This window comes from Coregonus clupeaformis, chromosome 8, assembly GCF_020615455.1.
Source record: "Coregonus clupeaformis isolate EN_2021a chromosome 8, ASM2061545v1, whole genome shotgun sequence".
In the NCBI taxonomy this organism is placed as follows: Eukaryota; Metazoa; Chordata; class Actinopteri; order Salmoniformes; family Salmonidae; genus Coregonus; species Coregonus clupeaformis.
Window position 1 is genome coordinate 53456204 of NC_059199.1, and position 25732 is coordinate 53481935.

At 44.7% G+C, this 25732-nt stretch overlaps 2 protein-coding genes across 2 annotated transcripts; both read right to left on the reverse strand.

Annotated features, from left to right (window-relative positions):
- Positions 1-21158: 21158 nt before the first annotated feature.
- Positions 21159-22758, reverse strand: LOC123491476 (apolipoprotein L3-like). Its single transcript, XM_045222273.1, has 3 exons — positions 22717-22758; positions 22449-22637; positions 21159-22323 (listed from the first exon to the last, which is right to left on the reverse strand). Exons 1-3 carry the CDS (start codon positions 22756-22758, stop codon positions 21448-21450), a joined length of 1107 nt encoding a protein of 368 aa, XP_045078208.1. The 3' UTR covers positions 21159-21447.
- Positions 22759-22936: 178 nt separating this feature from the next.
- On the reverse strand, positions 22937-25495 carry LOC123491477 (serine/threonine-protein kinase Nek1). Its single transcript, XM_045222274.1, has 6 exons — positions 25210-25495; positions 24641-24743; positions 24284-24387; positions 23941-24024; positions 23129-23190; positions 22937-23021 (listed from the first exon to the last, which is right to left on the reverse strand). The coding sequence occupies exons 1-6, from the start codon at positions 25333-25335 to the stop codon at positions 22937-22939; spliced, it is 564 nt and encodes a 187-aa protein (XP_045078209.1). The 5' UTR covers positions 25336-25495.
- Between the last annotated feature and the right edge of the window lie 237 nt (positions 25496-25732).

Below are 25732 nucleotides of genomic sequence, written 5' to 3' on the forward strand. Positions count from 1 at the left end.
CTTTTAACCCAGAAAACCCTCTAAAATCTCTATCATCCTCTACCTCTGTCTTTCCATCCAACGTTACTTTACCAGGTGAACAATTATTTTTTAAATTATAGTCAAAACAAACAAAACATCTATTCACAGGGAGGCCACTTTAATTACTATGTTATCCTATGCCGCCATGGGTTGGTAGGACAATCCCTTCTTGTATGTCCTGATTGATTGCACCCCCAGCAGACACATAGAAATCTTCCTGGTCCACCATTTTGGTATGTCTGGTCTTTCTTGTCCTCTTCCAGCTGCATCTGTCTCAGTTTTCTCTGAATGTCTCCCCTGCTCTGTCAGTTTCTGTTCGTCCTTCCTGTATTTTTCCATTGCATGGATAACCTGGTCGCAGAATGTCATTTTTTTCTGAATGTTTCTCCCATGCTCCACCAGTTTTCGTTCGTCCCTCCTGTATTTCTCCATTGCTTGGATAACCTGGTCACAGAACTCCTTGCGTGACGTTAGTCTCGCCACATCTTCCAGTCTGCTTCTGACAGGCGTTGGCATCATTCCCATCAATGATGTCCTGAACAGTGTTGTCAACAGTGGATCCCCCTCTGGGTCTCTTTCTGTTCCTTGTCGCAACCTTTTCAGCTGGTCGTCCAGGTAACTTGCCGGGTTTTCCTTATCCCCCAAGGGTCAGAGTCAGCACCCTGTCTTAGTTCTTCACTTCCCTCATTACTTGTATCGTCCCACTCACTTCGCCTATCATCACTTCGTTCACTTATCTCATAATTTCCTAGGTTTGCTATTATGCCCCTCAGTCTCCCATAGCCATACATGTCCAAATGTGGTTCCCTTCCTTTCTTTTGGGTAGATCCCTACTCCTTGTATTCTTGGCCTTCCTGTTGCTAATCTTATGTTTGGTTCAGTGTTTATGTCAGGATGCAAGGTAAATTATTTCTGTTAGCTTTCTCAGCTAAAAGTTTTTATATCCCTCAGTTAATGGTATCTCTCTCCCTAATATATCTTCATACTCTGCTTCTTTCCAACACTGCGTTTTTATCCCTTGTGTTTTTAATACTCTTTTTATTCTCTTTGTCACCTTGCTTCACTTCCCATTAAGATAACACACTTGCTTTCCTGTGCTTCGGTATTATATTCTTATTTTTCTTTGTTCCCTTCTCTTATCTCAAACCTATAAAACCACTTTCCTCTCCTGTGCTTAGGTATTTTCCCAATGATTTATTCAGCCTCGGGTCACTAGACCCCACCCTATTTTATCAAATATTCCTACGTTCTATTTTCGTATTCTCGTATCTAAATTCCTATACCTTCTTTTCCTGTCTTTCAGTATGTCTATATCATACGTTATTATTTTTATGTTTCCTGTCACTGTGTACTTCACTATTGTATATCCCCTTATCCTATACTTACATTTACATTTACATTTACGTCATTTAGCAGACGCTCTTATCCAGAGCGACTTACAAATAGGTGCATTCACCCTATAGCCAGTGGGATAACCACTTTACAATATCTATTTTTATTATTTATTTATTTAATTTTTTTTTTTTTGTCTTTTTTTTTTTTTTTTTTAGGTGGGGGGGGTAGAAGGATTACTTTATCCTATCCCAGGTATTCCTTAAAGAGGTGGGATTTCAAATGTCTCCGGAAGGTGGTGAGTGACTCCGCTGTCCTGGCGTCGTGAGGGAGCTTGTTCCACCATTGGGGTGCCAGAGCAGCGAACAGTTTTGACTGGGCTGAGCGGGAACTATGCTTCCGCAGAGGAAGGGAGCCAGCAGGCCAGAGGTGGATGAACGCAATGCCCTCGTTTGGGTGTAGGGACTGATCAGAGCCTGAAGGTACAGAGGTGCCGATCCCCTCACAGCTCCATAGGCAAGCACCATGGTCTTGTAACATATGCGAGCTTCAACTGGAAGCCAGTGGAGTGTGCGGAGGAGCGGGGTGACGTGAGAGAACTTGGGAAGGTTGAACACCAGACGAGCTGCGGCATTCTGGATGAGTTGTAGGGGTTTAATGGCACAGGCAGGGAGCCCAGCCAACAGCGAGTTGCAGTAATCCAGACGGGAGATGACAAGTGCCTGGATTAGGACCTGTGCCGCTTCCTGTGTAAGGCAGGGTCGTACTCTCCGAATGTTGTAGAGCATGAACCTGCAGGATCGGGTCACCGCCTTGATGTTAGCGGAGAACGACAGGGTGTTGTCCAGGGTCACGCCAAGGCTCTTCGCACTCTGGGAGGAGGACACAACGGAGTTGTCAACCGTGATGGCGAGATCATGGAACGGGCAGTCCTTCCCGGGAGGAAGAGCAGCTCCGTCTTGCCAAGGTTCAGCTTGAGGTGGTGATCCGTCATCCATACTGATATGTCTGCCAGACATGCAGAGATGCGATTCGCCACCTGGTTATCAGAAGGGGGAAAGGAGAAGATTAGTTGTGTATCGTCAGCGTAGCAATGATAGGAGAGGCCATGTGAGGATATGACAGAGCCAAGTGACTTGGTGTATAGGGAGAATAGGAGAGGGCCTAGAACTGAGCCCTGGGGGACACCAGTGGTGAGAGCACGTGGTGCGGAGACAGCTTCTCGCCACGCCACTTGGTAGGAGCGACCGGTCAGGTAGGACGCGATCCAGTAGTGAGCCGCGCCGGAGATGCCCAGCTCGGAGAGGGTGGAGAGGAAGATCTGATGGTTCACAGTATCAAAGGCAGCAGACAGGTCTAGAAGGACAAGAGCAGAGGAGAGAGAGTTAGCTTTAGCAGTGCGGAGAGCCTCCGTGACACAGAGAAGAGCAGTCTCAGTTGAATGACCAGTCCTGAAACCTGACTGGTTTGGATCAAGAAGGTCATTCTGAGAGAGATAGCAAGAGAGTTGGCTAAAGACGGTACGCTCAATAGTTTTGGAAAGAAAAGAAAGAAGGGATACTGGTCTGTAGTTGTTGACAACAGTGGGATCGAGTGTTGGTTTTTTGAGAAGGGGTGCAACTCTCGCTCTCTTGAAGACGGAAGGGACATAGCCAGCGGTCAAGGATGAGTTGATCAGCGAGGTGAGGTAGGGGAGAAGGTCACCGGAGATGGTCTGGAGAAGAGAGGAGGGGATGGGGTCAAGCGGGCAGGTTGTTGGGCGGCCTGCAGTCACAAGTCGCAAGATTTAATCTGGAGAGAGAGGGGAGAAAGAAGTCAAAGCATAGGGTAGGGCAGTGTGAGCAGGACCAGCAGTGTCATTAGACTTAACAAACGAGGATCGGATGTCGTCAACCTTCTTTTTCAAAGTGGTTGACGAAGTCATCCACAGAGAGAGAGAGGAGGGGGGGATTCAGCAGGGAGGAGAATGTGGCAAAGAGCTTCCTAGGGTTAGAGGCAGATGCTTGGAATTTAGAGTGGTAGAAAGTGGCCTTAGCAGCAGAAACAGATGAAGAAAATGTAGAGAGGAGGGAGTGAAAAGATGCCAGGTCGGCAGGGAGTTTAGTTTTCTTCCATTTCCGCTCCGCTGCCCGGAGCTCTGTTCTGTGAGCTCGCAATGAGTCATCAAGCCACGGAGCTGGAGGGGAGGACCGAGCCGGCCGGGAGGATAGGGGACACAGAGAGTCAAAGGATGCAGAAAGGGGAGGAGAGGAGGGTTGAGGAGGCAGAATCAGGAGATTGGAGGGAGAAGGATTGAGCAGAGGGAAGAGATGATAGGATGGAAGAGGAGAGAGTAGTGGGAGAGAGAGAGCGAAGGTTGCGGCGGCGCATTACCATCTGTGTAGGGGCAGAGTGAGTAGTGTTGGAGGAGAGCGAGAGAGAAAAGGATACAAAGTAGTGGTCGGAGACATGGAGGGGAGTTGCAGTGAGATTAGTAGAAGAGCAGCATCTAGTAAAGATGAGGTCAAGCGTATTGCCTGCCTTGTGAGTAAGGGGGGACGGTGAGAGGGTGAGGTCAAAAGAGGAGAGGAGTGGAAAGAAGGAGGCAGAGAGAAATGAGTCAAATGTAGACGTAGGGGAGGTTGAAATCCCCAAAACTGTGAGGGGTGAGCCATCCTCAGGAAAGGAACTTATCAAGGCGTCAAGCTCATTGATGAACTCTCCAAGGGAACCTGGAGGGCGATAGATGACAAGGATATTAAGCTTAAATGGGCTAGTGACTGTGACAGCATGGAATTCAAATGAGGAGATAGACAGATGGGTTAGGGGAAAAATTGAGAATGTCCACTTGGGAGAGATGAGGATTCCTGTGCCACCACCCCGCTGACCAGATGCTCTCGGGGTATGCGAGAACACATGGTCAGATGAGGAGAGAGCAGTAGGAGTAGCAGTGTTTTCAGTGGTAATCCATGTTTCCGTCAGCGCCAGGAAGTCGAGGGACTGGAGGGTAGCATAGGCTGTGATGAAGTCAGCCTTGTTGGCAGCAGAACGGCAGTTCCAGAGGCTGCCTGAGAACTGGAACTCCAGGTGTGGGGTGCGTGCAGGGACCACCAGGTTAGAGAGGCAGCAGCCACGCGGTGTGAGGCGTTTGTGTAGCCTGTGCGGAGAGGAGAGAACAGGGATAGGCAGAGGCATAGTTGACAGGCTGTAGCAAATGGCTACAATAATGCAGAGGAGATCGGAATGAAATGAACTAAACATCTGGGAAAGGAGAGAGTAAAAACCAAAACTCCCAAATATAACTCTCCCAACTTCACCTCAGAAACTATAATTGTTTCACTGAACCACCCGAATAAAACTCTCCCAACTTCCACTTTAGAAATTAGAATTGTTGTGAACTACAGCGGTTCAATGTTTCAAGGAATAGACTCAACTTACTTTATTCAGCTAGCTAACTATGACGCTATAGCTAACTAGCATGCTAGCATCCAATAACACACAGTTTAGCACCAATACTTGGTTACAACAAACTACCAATAGTGTGTTAACACACTAAACAGATAATTTGTGTCCGTGTCTAGTTCCTTTCATAACGCAGCAATAATTAAACGTTGGCTAGCTAGCACAAATATATTGTATTTAGCTGCTACAGTACAGCTAGCTGGTCATGTTGGCTAGCTAGCAATGGCTGCTGTGTTGACTTTGTTTGAAAAACGGCGGCGCTGCGAACAAATGTAGCTGGCTAAAAGGATATTGTATTTAGTTGCTACCGTTGCTAATAGCTACTCGCCAGCTAGTCCAGGAGGTGAGTTAGCTAGCTATCTAGCTTCATGCTACACCCGGCACCGCCGAATACAATGCTAACCTACAATAACTACCCACAACAGCCCACGATGCCTACCTATAATACCTAATAATATACAGCCCACGATGCCTACCTATAATACCTAACTACAATCTAAATACATAGTTTAAGCCTTACTCGACAAAGCCCAAGCTATGTATAAAGCCAAACTTACCCGACGCCAGCTGTCTGGGTGGCAGACAAGAAGACATTGGTCTTCTGCAATCAGTAGCTGTAATTAAGTACAGTAGCTACTAACTACCTAACGTTAATGCCTCGGATAATGAGGTTAGAAAAACAGCTGAATGGTAGGTAGCTAGCTGGCTTAATTACAGGTACTCTTAAGCGTGAAATAACATTGGAAACAACTATCCACAGTTGCTAAAAGTTACCAGTAGCTACCCGCTAGCTAGCTAGCTTTGTTGGTCCAGGTAGTGGGTTAGCTAGCCTCGTGCTTCGCCGGGCTCCGCCGAATACAATACTTACCTACAATAATTACCTACAATAACCTACAATAACTACCTAAGTAAACTACCTACAATACCTAACTACAATACCTACCTACAATCTAAATACATGGTTTAAGCTTTACTCAACACCATATAAGAAGCCAAGCTTACCTCCTGCTAGAGAAAACACAACCTCTCCCGACCACAGATATATATGTGGCTGGTTCTCGTTCTAATCTTCGTCTTGGCATTTATTCCCTAACTTTTCCTTCTTAGTTTTTCTCTTTTACTTGTCTATATCTGGACGCCTAGTTCATATCCTAAATTCTCCTATCTCCTATGTTATTACTATTTCCTGCGCCCACCACTGTTTTAATAATCGTGGTCTGACTGTTATCTTTTCTCCCGGTCTGCCACCTTTGAATTTCATGTACCAATTTGGGTAATTCTATTTGTGCCCCTCTTATTGTTATTATTCTTATTGGTGCCTATTTGTTTCCTTATTACTGTCGCTTGTTTTGGAATAACCCACTGAAATTCTCTCAACACTATAGACACTTCTAATTGAGCTTCTCTTATTGTTTTCCTGTACCTACATTTTTGTATCTGTTCTCTCTTTCCTCCCATATGTATAGCTCATACGCGTCCAATCCACCTTTATTGATTTGGAAATAGATCTGACGAGTTTAATCAACTGGATTATGTTTTGCCTTGTGACATAATGGAATTCCTTTACTATCACCTTAGCTCTGCAATGTTAGACAGTCATATATTCTTATTATTCTTATTTCTATCAAATGATCTATGTATTATTTCCCACCCCTCATGTACATCTACGTTAGTTGGTATATGAATATTATTTCACTACTTTATCAAATCTCTACTACTCGATTACACGCACATAAAATTCACCACATCGTCATATATTCACATCAAGCAATCAATTCGCGTTTGTAATGATTCTCCATCGACACAAATCAGCTTCTTCAAACATACTCCCAGCGGAACCAAAAAACAGACTTTAGTTTCCCGGACACTGCCCGGCCTGTCATGGGATCCTCCCAGAAAATACAGACTTTCCGCTACTCTCTAAAATAACATCCCGCTCTCGAATCCTCCCCATGATATTCTATGATGGGCAGCGACGTACAGAACCCCAAAATAATGTTATATCAAAAGTTTATTATCCAAATCCCAACCATTTTATTATACATGTTTCTACATGTTATTATCCAAACTTCAGATTAAAACTCATTCCCATATTCACACAACTCTCATATAACATTCACACAATGCTATTTGTATAACCTGCAGCTATATTTTCTTCTATTAACGGCCTCGAACTTGGAATGTCAAATCTACATTAACATTTTACTATAACCAATTTTACCATAATCCTAAATCTCCTCTTAAGGTTTCCAAATATAATGGCTGAACGATTGGCCGAAATACAATGTCTAAACGTCATATAACCATACCGGTTGTCATGAATCCCGCTTCCTGAGTCTGTTTCTGCCTGTGTTGACTGTTTTCTGTCCTGGAGTCTGTTTCCTGAGGTTCCTGAACGCACCCTGTCTGGTTGCCGGGCGACGAAGCTAGGCGGGAGATCTCTCTATTACCCGCACCTGCATCTCATCAGCTATCTGCACACCTGGTCCTGATCATCACCTCTCCACTTCATAAGCTCTGACCTGACATCCATTCCCTGCCGAATCGTTAGCCATGAACAGTATGTTGTGTCAGCGTATCAGCCTCAAGTTTTCTAGAGTTAGTTTTGTTGTTTTGTACTTTTTACTTGCCGTGTACTTACCTCTGTTTACTCTGTCTACAGTTATTCTCCCGGAACATTCACTCCACCCTTGCCTGGTCGTCGGTGGGTTCTGTAACATCATTGGATCTGCCTATTCACTTTCACCAACTCACCTCCGCTGCCCGCTCCGTCTCCTGAATTATCCTGCTTCCACATTTGAGTCGTTAAATAAATACTCCCCTTCTGTCTACTCACCTTGTCCTGGTCTGCTTCTGGGTTCTGCTTTAGAGAATCGTGACACCGGTACAGATGAGCAGCCGCTCGTGCTGACATGAATCGAACAGAATGGCCAGCAGGACGAACAAATTAATCAGACGAATTGAAAAAATGCACCAGACGAACAACACCAGACTGTCAGCTTCCTGCCTCCTGTTTGTCTCCGGGCCTCTAGAGGTCATCTGTGTTCCCCTCTGCCTTAGTTCTTCCTCGTGTGTCCTAATTAGCTTGATCCAGGTCACCTGTGCCTTGTTTCCCCTTGTGTATTTTAGCTGTGTGTTTTCCCCTTGTTTCTCACTTGGTTATTGAGTCCTGGCTATGTGTCTCCTGCTTTGTTCCACCGTGTCTTTCCAAGTAAGGTTTTCTAAGTTATCTTTAGTTTGTTTTTCTCCCCTCGTGGAGTTATTTTGTTTTGCCTCCTGTTTTGTTAACATACCTCTTTCTGAGAAGAACTTTTGTTGGACTATTTGTGAATGGCGAAGAACCTTTGTTTTTACATTAAATCTACTGGCCTGGAGTATTGCCTTGGGTGTTTCATTTGGGTCCTACTACACCTCCTCTGTGGCTAAGGGGTATTACCCCCAGCTCTCCACATCTGAGACCGGAGTTCTAGCACGGCTTGTGACAGAATAACCAAGTCAATCATGGACCCAGAAACACTCAGTTCCCAGGACCTGTTGGCGGTGATCACTCGACATGAGGCTTCTTTCCAGCGCCATGAAGCCGTTCTCAGCCGACAAGAGGAGCTGATGGCTAGACATTCTCAACTCCTGGCCGAAATGATGAGTTCCCTTCACCAGCTCTTTGAACGCCTCCTTGGTCCTCTCCCTTCCCCCAGGTCACCTTCCAGTGACGACAGGCCTTCTCGGTTGGCGGAGCCCCCGACTACCACCTCCCAAGCCCTTTTCTGGGGATCCAAGCTCTTGCCAGGGTTTCCTCACCCAATGCTCCCTCACCTTCGAGCTCCAATCCTCAAGTTTTCCCACAGACCGTTCCAAGATTGCCTACATCATTACCCTTCTTTCAGACAAGGCGCTCGCCTGGGCCTCTGCGGTGTGGCAGTCCCAGGAGGCCTGTTGTGATTCCCACGCTGCATTTGTAGAAGAGTTCAAGCGGGTGTTCGATCATCCTGTCAGTGGGCGGGAGGCTTCCAAGCGCCTACTGTCTCTCCGTCAGGGCTCCCGAAGCACGGCAGATTTCGCCATTGATTTTCGGACCATAGCAGCAAGGAGCGGATGGAATGATGAAGCGCTGAGGGTCTGCTTTCAGGGAGGGTTATCTGAGCCCCTTCAAGATGAGTTAGCCACCCGAGAACCAGCTGGAGATCTCGAGTCCCTCATAGCCTTGGCCATCCGCCTGGACAATCGTCTAAGAGAGCGGAGAACGGCTCGCCGCCAGGTGTCTCAGTCCCAAGTTCCTCGGAGCAGCTCTGTTTCTCCTGTTTGGACTCCGTCATTCAGAGCTTCCCCGGCTCCTGAACTGCTCCAGGATTCCCCGGAGAGCATGCAGTTAGGCCGTTCCAGGCTTTCTCCCTATGAAAGGGAACGTCGCATGAGGGAGCGTCGGTGCCTCTACTGCGGGGTTGCCGGCCACTTCCGATCCACTTGCCCCGAGCTTTCGGGAAACGCCAGTCCCCGCCCAGCTACAGGAGGGCTGTGATGGGGAGAATTAGAGCTCCTCCTACTAACGCAGTTACAGCCTTAGATGGCAGACCTCTGGAACCAGGAAAGGTTACAGAGGCGACTCAGTCCCTGCGACTTACCATCTCTCAACACCAGCAGGAGGAAACCTTCTATCTCATTGACTCTCCCGAGTATCCTATTATCCTGGGTCACCCTTGGCTATGCAGACATAATCCCCAGATCGACTGGCCTACTGGCACCATTCTAAGCTGGGGTCCCACTTGCCAACTCACCTGCATGCTTCAGAGTCCCTCAGCCCCTAGTACCCAGTTTCAAGAGTCTGTTGACGTCTCCCTAGTCCCCAGTGTTTACCATCGGTTCAAGGCTGTGTTCAGCAAGGCCCGGGCTACTTCCTTACCGCCTCATCGCACGTATGACTGTGCCATTGATCTACTCCCTGGGTGCTGCCCTCCTAGAGGTCGGATCTTTTCCTTGTCCTCCCCGAGCACGCAGCTATGGACACCTACATTAAGGAGTCCTTGGCAGCCGGCCTCATCCATGCCTCTACTTCCCCGGCTGGGGCGGGCTTCTTTTTGTTGAAAAGAAGGACGGGGGTCTTAGGCCTTGTATTGATTACCGGGGACTCAACAAGATCACGGTTCGGAATCGATATCCTCTTCCTCTCATGGCCACTGCTTTTGAGCTGCTTCAAGGGGCTTCCATTTTTTTTTTTTTTTTTCTCCGCAATGCTTACCATCTCGTGCGGATCCGGCAAGGTGACGAATGGAAGACGGCGTTCAACACGCCCACGGGGCACTATGAATATCGGGTGATGCCGTTCGGGCTCACCAATGCCCCCGCAGTATTCCAAGCCCTGATTAATGATGTTCTCCGGGATATGCTTAATCTGTTCGTCTTCGTGTACCTGGACGATATCCTCATCTTCTCGAGGTCACTGAAGGAGCATGAGGGGCATGTTAGCCGGGTTCTCCAGAGGCTCCTTGACAATCACCTCTATGTTAAACCTGAGAAGTGTGAATTTCATGTTTCTCAGACTCAGTTTCTCGGGTTTATTGTCACTCCCGGGCACCTAGAGATGGATCCCAAGAAGGTCGAGGCGGTCCGCAGCTGGCCCACACCTGCCACGGTCAAGGAGGTTCAACGGTTCATTGGCTTTTCTAACTTCTATCGGAAGTTCATCAAGAATTTCAGCTCAGTGGTAGCCCCCTTGACGACGCTTACCAAGGGAGGAGGGACCAAGGTTCACTGGGGTCCGGAAGCAGCAGGGGCCTTCGAGGATCTCAAGCGCCGCTTCACGTCTGCTCCGATTCTGGTGACTCCTGACCCAGAAAGACCTTTCGTGGTGGAGGTGGACGCCTCAGAGGTGGGGGTGGGAGCCGTCCTGTCACAGAGGGGTGAGGATGGGAGATTACACCCTTGTGCCTTCATGTCTCGCCGCCTGTCTGAGGCCGAGCGCAACTACCACGTGGGGGATCTAGAGTTGCTTGCAGTAAAACTGGCCTTGGAAGAGTGGCGCCATTGGCTTGAGGGGGCTCAGCACCCGTTCCAGGTTCTCACAGACCACAAGAACCTGGAATATCTCCAACAGGCTAAGCGGATGAACCCTCGGCAAGCACGATGGTCCCTTTTCTTTAATCGATTCCAGTTCCTCCTGTCTTACCGACCTGGCACCAAGAACGTCAAGCCGGATGCCCTGTCTCGAGCCTATTCTCCCGAGGTACAAGAGAAGCCCTTGGCATCGATTATTCCGAGGTCTAGGATCGTCGCACCTCTTCAGTGGGAACTAGAAAGAGGGGTACGAGAAGCCCTTGTCCATGAGCCCGATCCAGGCGGTGGTCCTGCCGGTCGCCTGTACGTTCCTCTCTCTGTTCGGGCCCGCGTCTTGCAGTGGGGTCATGAGTCGCCCTTGACATGCCATCCAGGCAGTGCTCGCACACTGGAATTCCTCCGACGGCGGTTTTGGTGGCCGTCCATCAAGAAGGACGTGCAGGTCTATGTTGAGGCCTGCCCGGTGTGCAACCAGGGAAAGTCGACGCGCCAGCGACCCCAGGGACTGCTCCATCCCTTACCTATTCCTCGAAGGCCATGGTCACACCTTTCTCTGGACTTTGTTACGGGACTTCCTCCATCCCAGGGCAACACCGTCATCCTAGTGATCGTTGACCGGTTCTCTAAGGCTGCCCGGTTTATTCCCCTGCCCAAGCTGCCCTCGGCTAAGGAGACTGCTGAGCTCCTCATGAACCATGTCTTCCGGATATTTGGCATTCCCCTGGACGTGGTCTCTGACCGAGGTCCCCAATTCTCGTCCCGGTTTTGGGGGCCTTCTGCAGGCTTATTGGGGCCACAGCCAGCCTCGTCAGGGTTCCATCCAGAGTCTAATGGCCAAACGGAACGGATTAATCAGGATCTGGAGACCACCCTGCGGTGTATGGCGGCCAGTAATCCCACGTCTTGGGCCACCTATATCATTTGGGCTGAATATGCCCACAACACCCTCCAGTCTTCAGCCACCGGATTGTCCCCCTTCGAATGCCAGTTCGGTTACAACCCTCCATTATTTCCAGAGGAAGAGGCGCAAGTTGGTGTTCCCTCGGCCCAGCGCTTTGTCCAACGCAGTAGGCGGACCTGGAAGAAGGCCAGGTGTATCCTCCTTCGGACCTCCCAGAGATACCAAAGTCAGGCTAATCGACACCGCCGGACGGCCCCTAGTTTCCGAGCTGGTCAGAGAGTTTGGTTGGCCACTAAGAACCTGCCCCTCCGGGTCGAATCCAAGAAGCTTTCCCAGAGATACATCGGCCCTTTCCGCATTGCTAGAAAGGTTAACCCTGTTTCGTATCGTTTGGTTCTGCCTCGCTCCCTTAGAGTTAACCCCACTTTCCATGTTTCACTCCTTAAACCTGTCTTGTCTTCTCCTTTTGCCCCCCCACGCAGACCCCCGCCACCTCCCAGGATCATTGACGGCCAGCCAGCCTACACAGTCCGCCGGATACTGGACTCCCGGAGGGTCCAGAATTCTCTGCAGTATCTGGTGGACTGGGAGGGCTACGGGCCAGAGGAGCGCTCCTGGGTTCCAGCCAGGGACATCCTGGACCCAGGTTTGATCCGAGATTTTCGCACCCTGGGGCCGGGGTGTTCTGGAAGGAACGTCAGGAGTCGTTCCTAGAGGAGGGGGTCCTGTCAGCTTCCTGCCTCCTGTTTGTCTCCGGGCCTCTAGAGGTCATCTGTGTTCCCCTCTGCCTTAGTTCTTCCTCGTGTGTCCTAATTAGCTTGATCCAGGTCACCTGTGCCTTGTTTCCCCTTGTGTATTTTAGCTGTGTGTTTTCCCCTTGTTTCTCACTTGGTTATTGAGTCCTGGCTATGTGTCTCCTGCTTTGTTCCACCGTGTCTTTCCAAGTAAGGTTTTCTAAGTTATCTTTAGTTTGTTTTTCTCCCCTCGTGGAGTTATTTTGTTTTGCCTCCTGTTTTGTTAACATACCTCTTTCTGAGAAGAACTTTTGTTGGACTATTTGTGAATGGCGAAGAACCTTTGTTTTTACATTAAATCTACTGGCCTGGAGTATTGCCTTGGGTGTTTCATTTGGGTCCTACTACACCTCCTCTGTGGCTAAGGGGTATTACCCCCAGCTCTCCACATCTGAGACCGGAGTTCTAGCACGGCTTGTGACACAGACGAACAATCAAGTGACCTCAATAAACTGAATGCCTGAATTGAGTCAGACCAGTTGACCAAGATGAATGGATGCTTTCGCAAACTCGATCGGGTCCAATAAAACCAGTCTTGTACAAAACGAGTAAGACAAAACAATCGAATCAAACAGATTGATCAAACTGACCAACTGAGCAACCTGAATTGAGACAACTGAACTACCGCTCTCTCTATGTAGCGCACCCCTGGGCTGTATCCACAGGATTTTTTATTTCGTTACTGCCCACCTACTCTGGATGAGCAAAACTACTTTTTACCTAACTTCCATATGTATTGCATCCCCTGGGTTTCTCACCTATCCATGCAGTCCTCTGGAGCTCTAATCTTAGCTTCTCCAAAGCGGTATTCATACGCACCTGTCTATGCAGCCCTCTAGTGCTATATTTTCTTAATATACCCAGAGCGGAATTCACAGGATTTTTAGATTTACATACATACAACACCTGCCCACACAGCCCTCCAGCTTTTCTGTTCCCGCTGAAGTGACCCACAGGACGTAACTCATATACAAATATCAATAATCAACATTGCATGCATGCTTATTTCTCATTCCAACAAAAACTCTGTACTTTTCCTAAATATAGCCCTTAATCCTGGAGAGACCCGGTACCTGACATTTCAGAATCAGCTGAGCGAATCACACAATTCCTATGTCTAAAGTAAGAATGTTGGTTACCTTTTGTTACAGCGGCCACTGTTGTGTGTGATTCCTTCAGCCTCCTTAAGATGGCGAAGCACCCCTATGGTCTCTTTTTCCAGTCCCTTCGTGGTTGCCAATTATGTTGTAGCAAATTCGTCCTTATACTGATCAAAGAACCAAAGTATTTTGTAGAATTAAGATAGACTTTATTACAAAAGACAAAGCCGAGGTGGTTTGCAAAGCATCTATTTTTCCACCTCCCAGCTCTCAGTTTATATAGTAATTTTACATATATTTTAGCTAAACCCCTCACTCTTGGGTTCCCCCACCACTGTCTCCAGTTTCCACCTCTTGACCGCTCCGCCCACTTCCTTAGTCTATGATAGTGGCAAAATCTGACTTCCCCAAGCCTTGTCCTGCACAAATAACAACCCTGTCATGTAAAAATAATCGTGTTCACCCTGGCTCACCCTGGCTTGACCTGGAGATTGATTGTTGGACATGGCAGGTCCACAATCAATCTCTCAAACATACCCAAGCCCGACCCCTCTCTCCCACCCCGTCATGCTGTAATTAATCATGAAGACGCCCAAGGAAAGACAAAGGGTCCAGTTTGAACTCTGTTCAACCCTGGCTCGTTCCAGGGATATGCCTAAGGTGAGCCACGGGGTCACAGTCTGGTTTCAGTTACTGATAAGATAAGACAACCTTAGAATCTGACCCAAACAAAGGTCAGATGCCCATTTCAAACACACACACACCCAATGAGAGGAACCAATTCAGTTCTTGCCCAGCAACAGCGATGTACCAATCTAAAAAATAACATATCCACTTTACCACTTCATTGCATTCATTTCTGCCCTCGAGGCAAAGCCGCCCTTAGAACAAGATGGAAAAAAGAAAACTCTAATATGCTGGATGCGTTGCATTACTGTGCTTTGATTAGTTTGTTTTTCACTGATGATCCCCAGGTATTCTCCAAGTCTCTCTGGGGTTGCACTAATCTCCACTCCACTATGAAAGGCTGGTTGTGACAGAGATGTACAGTGCATTCGGAAAGTATTCAGACTCCTTCACTTTTTCCACATTTTGTTACGTTACAGCCTTATTCTAAAATTGATTAAATTGTTTTTCCCCTCATCAATCTACACACAAGACCCCATAATAACAAAGCAAAAACTGGTTTTTAGAAATCTTAATTAATTAAATATCACATTTACATACGTTTCAGACCCTCTACTCAGTACTTTGTTGAAGCACCTTTGGCAGCGATTACAGCCTTGAGTCTTCTTGGGTATGACGCTACAAGCTTGGCACACCTGTATTTGGGGAGTTTCTCCCATTCTTCTCTGCAGATCCTCTCAAGCTCTGTCAGGTTGAGAGGCTATTTTCAGGTCTCTTCAGAGATGTTCGATCGGGTTCAAGTCTGGGCTCTGGCTGGGCCACTCAAGGACATTCAGAGACTTGGCCCGAAGCCACTCCTGCATTGTCTTGGCTGTGTGCTTAGGGTCGTTGTCCTGTTGGAAGGTGAACCTTCACCCCAGTCTGAGGTCCTGAGCGCTCTGGAGCAGATTTTCATCAAGGATCTCTCTGTATTTTCATCCGTTCATCTTTCCCTAATGATTATTCAAAGCTGCAGAAATGTTTTGGTACCCTTCCCCAGATCTGTGCCTCGACACAATCCTTTCTCGGAGCTCTACGGCCAATTCCTTCGACCTCATGGCTTGGTTTATGCTCTGACATGCACTGTCAACTGTGGGACCTTATATAGACAGCTGTGCGCCTTTCCAAATCATGTCCAATCATTTGAATTTACCACAGGTGGACTCCAATCAAGTTGTAGAAACAACTCAAGGATGATCAATGGAAAAAGGATGCACCTGAGCTCAATTTCGAGTCTCATAGCAAAGGGTCTGAATACTATGTACAAACATTTCTAAAAACCTATTTTCGCTTTGTCATTATGCGGTATTATGTGTAGATTATTATATATTTTTTCTTTAGTCCATTTTAGAATAAGGCTGTAAAGTAACAAAATGTGGAAAAAATGAACGGTTCTGAATACTTTCCGAAAGCAGTGTAAGTGCAGTTCCTGGGGTCATTCCTAGGATTGCAGTCCTCAGGTTCAGAGTGGTGCTTTCTTTGTCTCAAACTCTGTGGGTAAAAAACCAACAACAACTAAAATCACTTTTGAACTTTTTTCTTCCATACTTTGGGCCTTGACTAACCCTAGCTGTACGGCTTGACCAGGAGCATATCAGACCTCTTATAGGCCAACCTGAATTTTTTCCCTGTCAGATCACAAGGTCAGAAGGTAATCAGTGCCCTGCTTCATGGTCTAAAAATTCAGTTATTTTGACCTAAAATTAAATTAAATTAATTAAACATACGATAACCTAAAGAAGTATTTGTGTGTACACACAACTACACTGAAAATGAGTGTGTAGTTTATAATTGTGTATGTAAGTAGCTTTTAAAGCCTTTATTACGTCTCATTAGCCATATATTAGGCCTTAGTTATAAGTAATGTATTACTGGCCAATCCTTAATAACACCTTTAGCATATTCACATTTAATAAAGAGCTAGTTACACAAGAAACAGACTCTTAGCAAGCTGTCTCAAGGCGGGACTAATATGGGCATAGTACCTCAATATGTGTTCCCTAGGTTACACTTCAGAATAGGGAACACATGCTGAGGTACTATTATTAGACAGCTTACTAAGAGTCTGTTTGTTGTGACTACGGTGGCTGGAGTCTTTTACAATTTTTAGGGCCTTCCTCTGACACCGCCTGGTATAGAGGTCCTGGATGGCAGGAAGCTTGGCCCCAGTGATGTACTGGGCGGTACGGACTACCCTCTGTAGTGCCTTGCGGTCGGAGGCCAAGCAGTTGCCATACCAGGCAGTGATGCAACCAGTCAGGATGCTCTCGATGGTGCAGCTGTATAACTTTTTGAGGATCTGAGGACACATGCCAAATCTTTTCAGTCTCCTGAGGGGGAAAAGGCGTTGTCGTGCCCTCTTCACGACTGTCTTGGTGTGTTTGAACCATGATAGTTTGTTGGACCATGATAGATTTCCCTTACTTTCTATTAAAGTAAGGGAAATCAACACATAAAACCAGACACTTTTCAAACCCTTCATTCTGGGTTATACAATCTAATTAGTTTGGTAATACTATCATCATAATAAAGGTTATACTTCTATTAATGGGAGTGAATTCATCAAAAATACACACACATACACAGCATGTTAAATAACACAATTTAGACAAACTAAGAAGAAATCACACGCTGCAGCCCAATTGGCAATTTGGGATCCCCAACTTCCAAACAGGGATTCCAACCAAGTTGCAGGCTTCCACTCTGGTTGTGGGGAATTATTCTTAGCAACAGTGGCAATGTATTCGGCGAGATCAGTCATATTAGAAGAGTGATCTGGGACAAAAGTACAACATTCATCGCCAATGATTGCACAAGCGCCCCCTTGACCTGCCAAAAGATAGTCAAGAGCCTCTCTGTTTTGCAGAGCCAATTTACGCAATTCTTTTAGCATTGCCAATTTTCTCTACGTCTCTAGAGATCTCCCGAATTTGATCTAGGGCACATGCATATTGACTTTCACAGGGAAGAGAGAGAACACATGTTATAACAGTTTCACACCAACTTTGATAAGAATGAGATTGGGGCAAGGTTAGCCCAAGCTACAATCTAGTGTCTCTCCTCACAATTTAGGGTCATAGCTCTGTCTCTAGAAGCCTCGCCTTTCCAAATCATAATTATAACTATTGATAAATTATCCAACCCAATTTTTGAATGACAGTCCTTAGTGCTTCACGTTGGTTCTATCACTTTAATTTAAGACCCTCAACAGGTGTATAAAATTGAGCACACAGCCGCCATTGGACTCTGGAGCAGTGGAAACGTGTTCTCTGGAGTGATGAATGACGTTTCACCATCTGGCAGTCCGACGGACTAATCTGGGTTTTTAGGATGCCAGGAAAACGCTACCTGTCCCAATGCATAGTGCCAACTGTAAAGTTTGGTGGAGGAGGAATAATGGTCTGGGGCTGTTTTGCATGGTTCGGGCTAGGCCCCCTAAATCCAGTTCAGGGAAATCTTAATGCTACAGCATACAATGACATTCTAGACGATTCTGTGCTTCCAACTTTGTGGCAACAGTTTGGGGAAGGACCTTTCCTGTTTCAGCATGACAATGCCCCCGTGCACAAAGAGAGGTCCATACAGAAATGGTTTGTCGAGATCGGTGTGGAAGAAATTGATTGGACTGCATAGAGCCCTGACCTCAACCCCTTCGAACACCTTTGGGATGAATTGGAACGCCGACTACGAGCCAGGCCTAATCGCCCAACATCAGTGTCCGATCTCACTAACGCTCTTGTGGCTGGATGGAAGTACGTTCCCTGAGCAATGTTCCAACATCCAGTGGAAAGCCTTCCCAGAACAGTGGAGACTGTTATAGCAGCAAAGGGGTGACCAACTCCATATTAATGGCTATCATTTTGGAATGAGATGTTCGACAAGCAGGTGTCCACATACTTTTGGTCATATAGTGTATTTTATAAAAATTATGAAGATTGTAAGTTGCTCTGTTTTATCACTTTTCGCTGAAAAATTTAAAGGTCAGACGCCAAAACCTGTAAACTCGGGATGCAAAATGCTGACTTGAAGGGTCGATCAACATCTAATAATTCCGACACCACTTGAACGAATTCTATTTTGCCTGTTAAGGACCCTGCAATATTTTTTTAATGAGCTTGATTGTGCTCTCTGCGGTGAAATGCGAATAAACAACTGTCTATGATCACACAATATCCATCTGTAGCTAGGTGGTGAACCATCTCTCCCAAAGAGATTCTCACCAGAGTTTGGCGAACTCCTATGTGACATCTTCCAACAAGACCCGACCATTAGGCCTTCAACTGGTGAAATCATGGCGAAACCCTTCATTATCAGTTTCCTCACAAAAAAGGTTTGCTATGCAATATCAATCAATCAATTGTTCAATATGTCTGTTTATCCATCCAACCATCCACATTTCCATTCATTCATTCATCTAAATGTATTCATGCATTTCTACAGAGTCAAAAAACTGTGGAGGAACTCCAGACAACCTTAGACAAGCTGAGAACTCTGGCAGACGGCACAAAGGCACCAGAGACCATTACGTTTTTCCAGTAAATCAAATAGACAGCTAATCAGCTACAGGAGAGCCTGGACAAAGTGAGTAACGTCATCTCATTAATTCCTAAGATAGAGGACCGTTACTTAGACAACTGAACTACTCATTGATTGTACGAGATGCATAAACAACAGATGCAATTATACATTAATATGTAACTTCTCTGATAATACTAAGTGGTACAGATCAAAATCTATATCACAGACACCTGTACTTCTGAAATGTTACATTTTATATCATAACCGTCGGGATTTGATCTGTATATTATTTTCATAAAACAAATTAAATTAAATTAGTAAGCAACTGCAAAATTATCTGTTTCAGTCTATTAATACATGAAGGTGCATGGTGATTGTATAGAATTATATTAATAAAACATTGACTGATATGAAATAGTATACATGAACGTTTGTTGATGGTAAAATGATAAAGATCATTTAATAAAAGTAAAAAAAAGGTATGTAATGCAGCAAATCTGTGACTCTGAGCATTCCTTTCAGTTGTTGCTGACTATGTGACCAACATTAACAACAAGGGAGAGTAAGGAGACACTGGTAGGGGACATTAAATAACATTTTTACCAACATCAAGCCATGGCACGATTTCCAATAGAAAGAAAAGTAAATCAAGTATTGCCAAACACGCATGATTAAATCATATACTGTAGGTTATTAAATGTAAATAACCCAATGTCCCAGATTGGTGAGAGCTATCATGTTTGTCTTCTTTTTAGGAAGGATAGGGTCACAAGTACCTGGACCTAAAGGGGAGATAGGGGAGCCAGGAGGTAAGCAACAGTCCATCTGAGAAACATTATTGGAATATAAATGTTCATGTTATTTCAGTTACCAAGGTTGAAGAAACAAATGAGTCTAGTGTCATGTTATTTCACATGCAAGACTCCAGTTAGATCAGCCATTTACTATCTTAGATCCATCAGCTCAAAGCCAGGTTGATATTACTTGTCATCCAAATATTGCTATAATATATTACATTTAAATTAGACTATGATATTTTCCCCACAAAATGAGTTGGATAGCCTACCTTTGGATTCCTATTAATCTTTAACCAAAGACAATTCCCAAAGCTTACAAAGCAATACTACTCTACCACATCTAGCAGCTAGTAAGCAGAGCTAGGCAGCTAGCAAACTGTTTTAATGAAACACAAGATTTTAAAAAATAGCAAACTGATGCATGTATGTTAAACTGTTTTCTCAGATTTGTTGACCTGTTAATATAAATTCTTCATTTATTTTTAGCAGTGTGCCAAAAAGGAAAACACATCATTATTTCACCCTGTTTTACTGTTCAACTGATAATACATATGTGTTTCAGGTACAGAGGACAAGAAAAAGCATGAAAAAATCAACAAATTGACAACAGTATACAGCTCTTGTTTCATCATTTGAACTTTATTTCAGCCTAAAGGCATATGAGTTCCTGTAAATCACATGATCTGAATGCTTTGGTTTAGCCCCCACTTCCCTATAGTCTCTCCCAGCTGACACACCGGTTGATAGTTGATCCATCATTGCTTAACATGTAATGCCAATATAGGTGTGTTTATTTGATCAAACCACGTAAGCAGAGGAGGAGTCCTGCATAAAAGACTGGAACTCCTATTCAAATCGTAGGTAAGGTAATGCAGCAACACAACCAGAAGACAGAAAAGCAAAGGTAAGCCTGTGTAAATAACATACAAACCTTACTGGTATGTTTGTATTATTGCAAACCAATGTGTTTATACACTGAGTGTACAAAATATTAGGAACACCTGTTCTTTCCATGACATAGACTGACCAGGTGAATCCAGGTTAAAGCTATGTTCCCTTATTAATATCACTTGTTAAATACACTTCAATCAGTGTAGATGAAGGGGAGGAGACAGGTTAATGAAGGGTTTTCAAGCCTTGAGACAATTGAGACATGGATTGTGTATGGTGCCATTCAGAGAGTGAATGGGCAAGACAAAATATTTAAGTGCCTTTGAACGGGGTATGGTAGTAGGTGCCAGGAGCACTGGTTTGAGTGTGTCAAGAACTGCAACGCTGCTGGGTTTTTCACGCTCAACAGTTCCCCGTGTGTATCAAGAAGCAACTGTGGGAAGCATTAGAGTCAACATAGACCAGCATCCCTGTGAAACTCTTTCAACACCTTATAGAGTCCATGCCCCGACAAATTGAGGCTGTTCTGAGGGCAAAAGGGGGTGCAACTCAATATTTTGTTTTGTACACTCAGTGTATATGACTGTTTAATGTTTTAAATGAACACACATGAAGTAGATTCAGTTTAAAACTCCTTTAATATGTTTGTTAGCAGACATTTATAGACCAAACTTTTATTGAACACACTTTGATACAGATCAAATCATGTTGACTGTAACAACCTAGGAACAAGCTTTAGTAACAGCGCTGTCTGGGATAAATAGTTAGGTCTCTTTGACCTACTGGTCATGGCTGATTTGTGCAAGCTTTCGAGAATGGAAAAAGGAATTTGCTGATAATTACAACCTGTAGGCCTATCAGGGTGTCAGTCACACAGCCGATACTAGTGCTCTGTTTCTTGTTTCTGCATCTTTTACAGTCACTACAACTGAGTAGTGTCAGTTGTCTAAGTAACAGTCCTCTATCTTAGGAATGAATGAGATGACATCAATCAATTCGTCCAGGCTCTCCTGTAGCTGTTCAGCTGTCTGTCTGATCGTTTGGATGAACTTCATGGTCTCTGACTTGACCTCAGCCTTTGGTTCTTCACACCCAGGGTTCAGCTCAGTGGTGGAGTCTGTGTCCATCACTTCTAACTTACTGGTATCACCAGACTGTTCATTCGCCTTTGCCTGTCGGATGTTGTGGATCTCTTTGGCATCCATGGCGATGAAGAAGATATCAACCGCTACAAAAAAAGCGGAAAATATTCCTGTCGCCATCTCTGCCACACGCACTGCCCTGGCAGTTTGGGCTACCACCTTGCCAATGGTGGCCACCTGGAGTAGTCTGAAGAGCTCTGGGATGCAGCCCAGGCCCCTCCCAAACCTCGCCCCAGCACTTGCCCCAGCATTTGCGTTGAAATTGTCACTTCCAATGTTAAAGGAGCCACTTGCCCTCAGTGTCTCCAAACCCTCAGCGATGTCTTGTAGAGATGTCACCAGAGAGTTAAACTTCTCCTGGAACTCCTTGATGATGTTCTTCATGGCTTGGCGGTCGGTGGACTGATTGACCATGTTGGTAATGTTGGATACTCCTGCTGTGGCTCCACCAGCGACAGCCACCCCAATACCCACCCCAGTGACGATCAGGGAGGCGCCCAGAGTGAAGGGAGCCAGGATGAGCCCCACCAAGGAGGTGATTCCTCCAGCTGCCCCAATAACACCTCCCGTCAGACTACCTATGGTGGTGCCTGTGTGAATACGCTCCAAGCCGTCTGCCAGAGTTCTCAGCTTGTTCAAGGTTATCTGGAGTTCCTCCACAGTTTTCTCACTCTATAGAAAATTAATTTAGACAGATAATGTGATTGAATGAATGAATGAATTTATGGATGAATGGATGAATTAATGAATGAATAAACACATTTTAAGATTTGATCATATGATCTTATATTGCAAACCTTTTTTGTGAGGAAACTGATAATAAAGGGTTTTGCCATAATTTCATAAACTGAAGGCCTAATGGTCGGGTCTTGTTGGAAGATGTCACACAGGAGGTCGCGGATCTCAGATGAGAAGCTCTCTGGGAGAGATGGGTAAGAACCTCCCAATATTTGGGGGATGAGATTGATTGGGCTTGCTGCAGCGAACTGTCAAGAAAGACTGGTTAATATCACACCGCATTTTGCATTAGCAAGAGGCAAATATGGAGATAGAGGTGTTACTTACTGCACGCTGAAGCATACACAACTCATACAGCACACATCCCATGGACCAAATATCACTGCAAAGGAAGGAAAATACATTGATATATCATTATCCATGGTAATTTCACATTGAAGGCAAATGTCTAACACTATTAGAAATGGAGTCTTTGCTTTGGTCAACCATATAACGTCACAGGGTTGAAGTTCCCTTTGATATATTTTTGTTTGTTGTAATTTTGAATTTACCTTTTGGTTTCATAAATTCCCCCTGACAGAATCTCTGGGCCTAAATAAGCCACTTCTCCATCCTCTGAAGAACTGGTAGCACTGGTAGGAAAGAAACACATTAGCAGACAGTCATCAAACAGGATGTAACTCTATTATGTATTAAAATACATTTTGACCAGTTTATTATTATCCAAAAAGTACCATACTTTTCATTGACTCTTCCGAAATCTCCCAAACAAAGTGTCCCAAATTTTGTGAGAAATATATTCTAGTGTAGAAAAAAAAATGATATATTTAGAATTGTTGAGTGAGAAAAAACAAGAAATTAACCATTTATATCACATCAAATAAAATATACAGTTAATTGTATTCTGGAAAACTTTCATTAAAGGCCCAGTGCAGTCAAAAACTTTAAAAAATGTCCTGTGTTTTATATATATTTCCACACAATGAGGTTGGAATAATACTGGGAAATTGTGAAAATGATGAGAATGCCCTTTTTCTGTAAGAGCTGTTTGAAAAAGACTTGAAATGTCTGCCTGTTTTGGTGGGATGGAGTTTTGGCCTGTCTGGTGACATCATAAACTAATAAGAAAGAGAGTTCCAAACCTCTCTGTCAATAACAGCTACTTCAGTTTTCCCCTCCCCACTCAGACCACTGCTAGATAGTACTAGCACAATTCTTGCTTGAGAAATTGCTTATTGCTTAGAAGCTATTTTTGTTTCTTTTTGACCATTTTAATTGAAAACAATGACAGTAAGGTGCTTAATTGTTACCCAGAAATGATTTGATATTGAGATAAAAATGGCTGCATTGGACCTTTAACCCTTGTCTTTTCAAAAATATCATGAATATGTACAAAATTAAATCAATCCGCCAGTTCATTATTATTTCTCAAACCTTTCCTCAGTGACTCCCAGACATTTTTCAATGCAGTTCTGGAATAGATCAAAAACATGGAATTGCTGGGGGTCCCTGAGGAGAGGGTTGTAAACCACTTAGCATACCAGTGTGTACCTGGGGTCTCAGGTCTCTGTGAAGAAGGCCCTGGCTGTGTAAATGCTTCAGTGCCATGCAGATCTCAACAAGCCAGTCCATGATCTGGGAAGAATTCCAGTGCATAATTTATGTTTAACATGAAACAAAATAGTTTTGATGCAGTCATGAATAGAAATAGCCTCATTCCAGGCTGACTACATTCCAGACGCCTGCCAGATCTCGCAACGCCTGGATAGGTGAGCATATCAGCTAAGATATGATATAGCAATCTAATGCCCAACTGTACAGTCGATGACTTGGCATGCAACTTCTGCAATGTAGTCGGCCTGGAACTTAACCAATAGGTTATTCATTCAGAAACCTGTTCTTCTAAGAATGGGTTCCCAGTCTCCTTCCCATCTTTGATCTTTTGTGCGAGATTTCCACCCTCACAATGGTCCATCACTACATAGTAACTTTTATCATCTGTAAAAATGCATAGTTTATGTGAATATAATATTGTGAGATATATTATTATAGCATGCTAGCTCCTCTGTTTAAAATGTTTTTATGTTCATACTGCGGTAACTTGCAAACATATTGGGACATTCCAGACACAGATTAAGCCTAGCCCTGGACTAAAAAGCATTCTCAATGGAGTTTAAATCTGTGTCCGGGAAACCACCCCAAACATCTTCTCTCTAAAATGAAAAATAAACACAAATATTAGTCACCTCACCTTGAAAATAGTTATTGTGGCTTACAATATGGGGGTGAGTTATCTGCAGGAGGTTTTCAACCTCAGAGAATATGTCTCCATCACTAGAGCTCAAGTCTGATGTCTGTTAAAGCAAAAACCACAGTACTCAATCGAAACCAAACCCTTTCCATTATAAACCTTTCTAAATTAGGCCTAGTTTTGTCTCCCATCAAACCAAATAAAATCTAACTATTTAAAGTGCATTTAAAATCACAACATGTTACAGTAAAACAATACAATTCAAGAAGTAAAATAGACTGAAATGTAATGATGTACACAGGGCCAGTAGACCAGTGCCAAATTCCTTATAAATAATCTATAATATATAAATAACACACATTATTAGAAAGCGTTGCTCTCAAAGTAGAACTGGAGGCTGATCTAGTGGTAGTGCACCAAGCCCACACATTACCCCTGGAGGCATGGGTTCAAACGCCGACTGTGCCGCTTTACATTCTACTTCTCATTCACTTCTTGACTCGATCAATAAAATGTTAAAATAAACAACAACAACAACAAATAATAATAAGACAATGGTGCCCACTCACCTCATTCAGTTTGATCTCTTTAATGACAAACTGGTCACCATCTTTGTCAGTAGCTATGACACCATGCTCTATCTCCTTCTGGATAGTGTATCCTTTCTTCTCAAGGACACTCTGTGTTTTCCCCATCTTTGGTTTTCACTATGGTGTCATTGGTAACTCAAATGTCATATATGTATAATTCCAATGTCAAATATTTAATCTACAGTACTATTTTAATTATAAATAAAGAGTTGATATGTGTCATGTCAACATATGAATAACAAGTTCAATACCTATCTTGTAATTATAGAATTGTTGTCACAGTTCCCTCAGCCAGAACCCAAAAGCAGACCAGGACAAGGAGAGTTGAACGAAAGTGAGGGTTTATTCGGATACAAACAAAAGGTGCAGAATATTCCAGGGACAGAGCGGGCGGCGTGGATGAGTTGTTGGGGGTGCAGTGCAAGGTCCAGTGATGGCTCGGCAGCCGCCGACCATCAGGCAGAGGTGGGGTGAAGGTTCCGGACGTGTGACTGCAGGTGAA

Coding starts and splice junctions, on each gene's coding strand:
- LOC123491476 (XM_045222273.1), bottom strand. CDS start 22,758: ATGGGATGTGTGCTGTATGAGTTGTGTATGCTTCAGCGTGCA. Junction 22,638..22,716: donor TGTGTATGCTTCAGCGTGCA/GTAAGTAACACC, acceptor CTTTCTTGACAG/TTCGCTGCAGCAAGCCCAAT. Junction 22,324..22,448: donor TCAGTTTCCTCACAAAAAAG/GTTTGCAATATA, acceptor AATTTTCTATAG/AGTGAGAAAACTGTGGAGGA.
- LOC123491477 (XM_045222274.1), bottom strand. CDS start 25,335: ATGGGGAAAACACAGAGTGTCCTTGAGAAGAAAGGATACACTATCCAG. Junction 23,191..23,940: donor ACAGAGACCTGAGACCCCAG/GTACACACTGGT, acceptor TTTCTACACTAG/AATATATTTCTCACAAAATT. Junction 23,022..23,128: donor TTCGGAAGAGTCAATGAAAA/GTATGGTACTTT, acceptor CTTTCCTACCAG/TGCTACCAGTTCTTCAGAGG.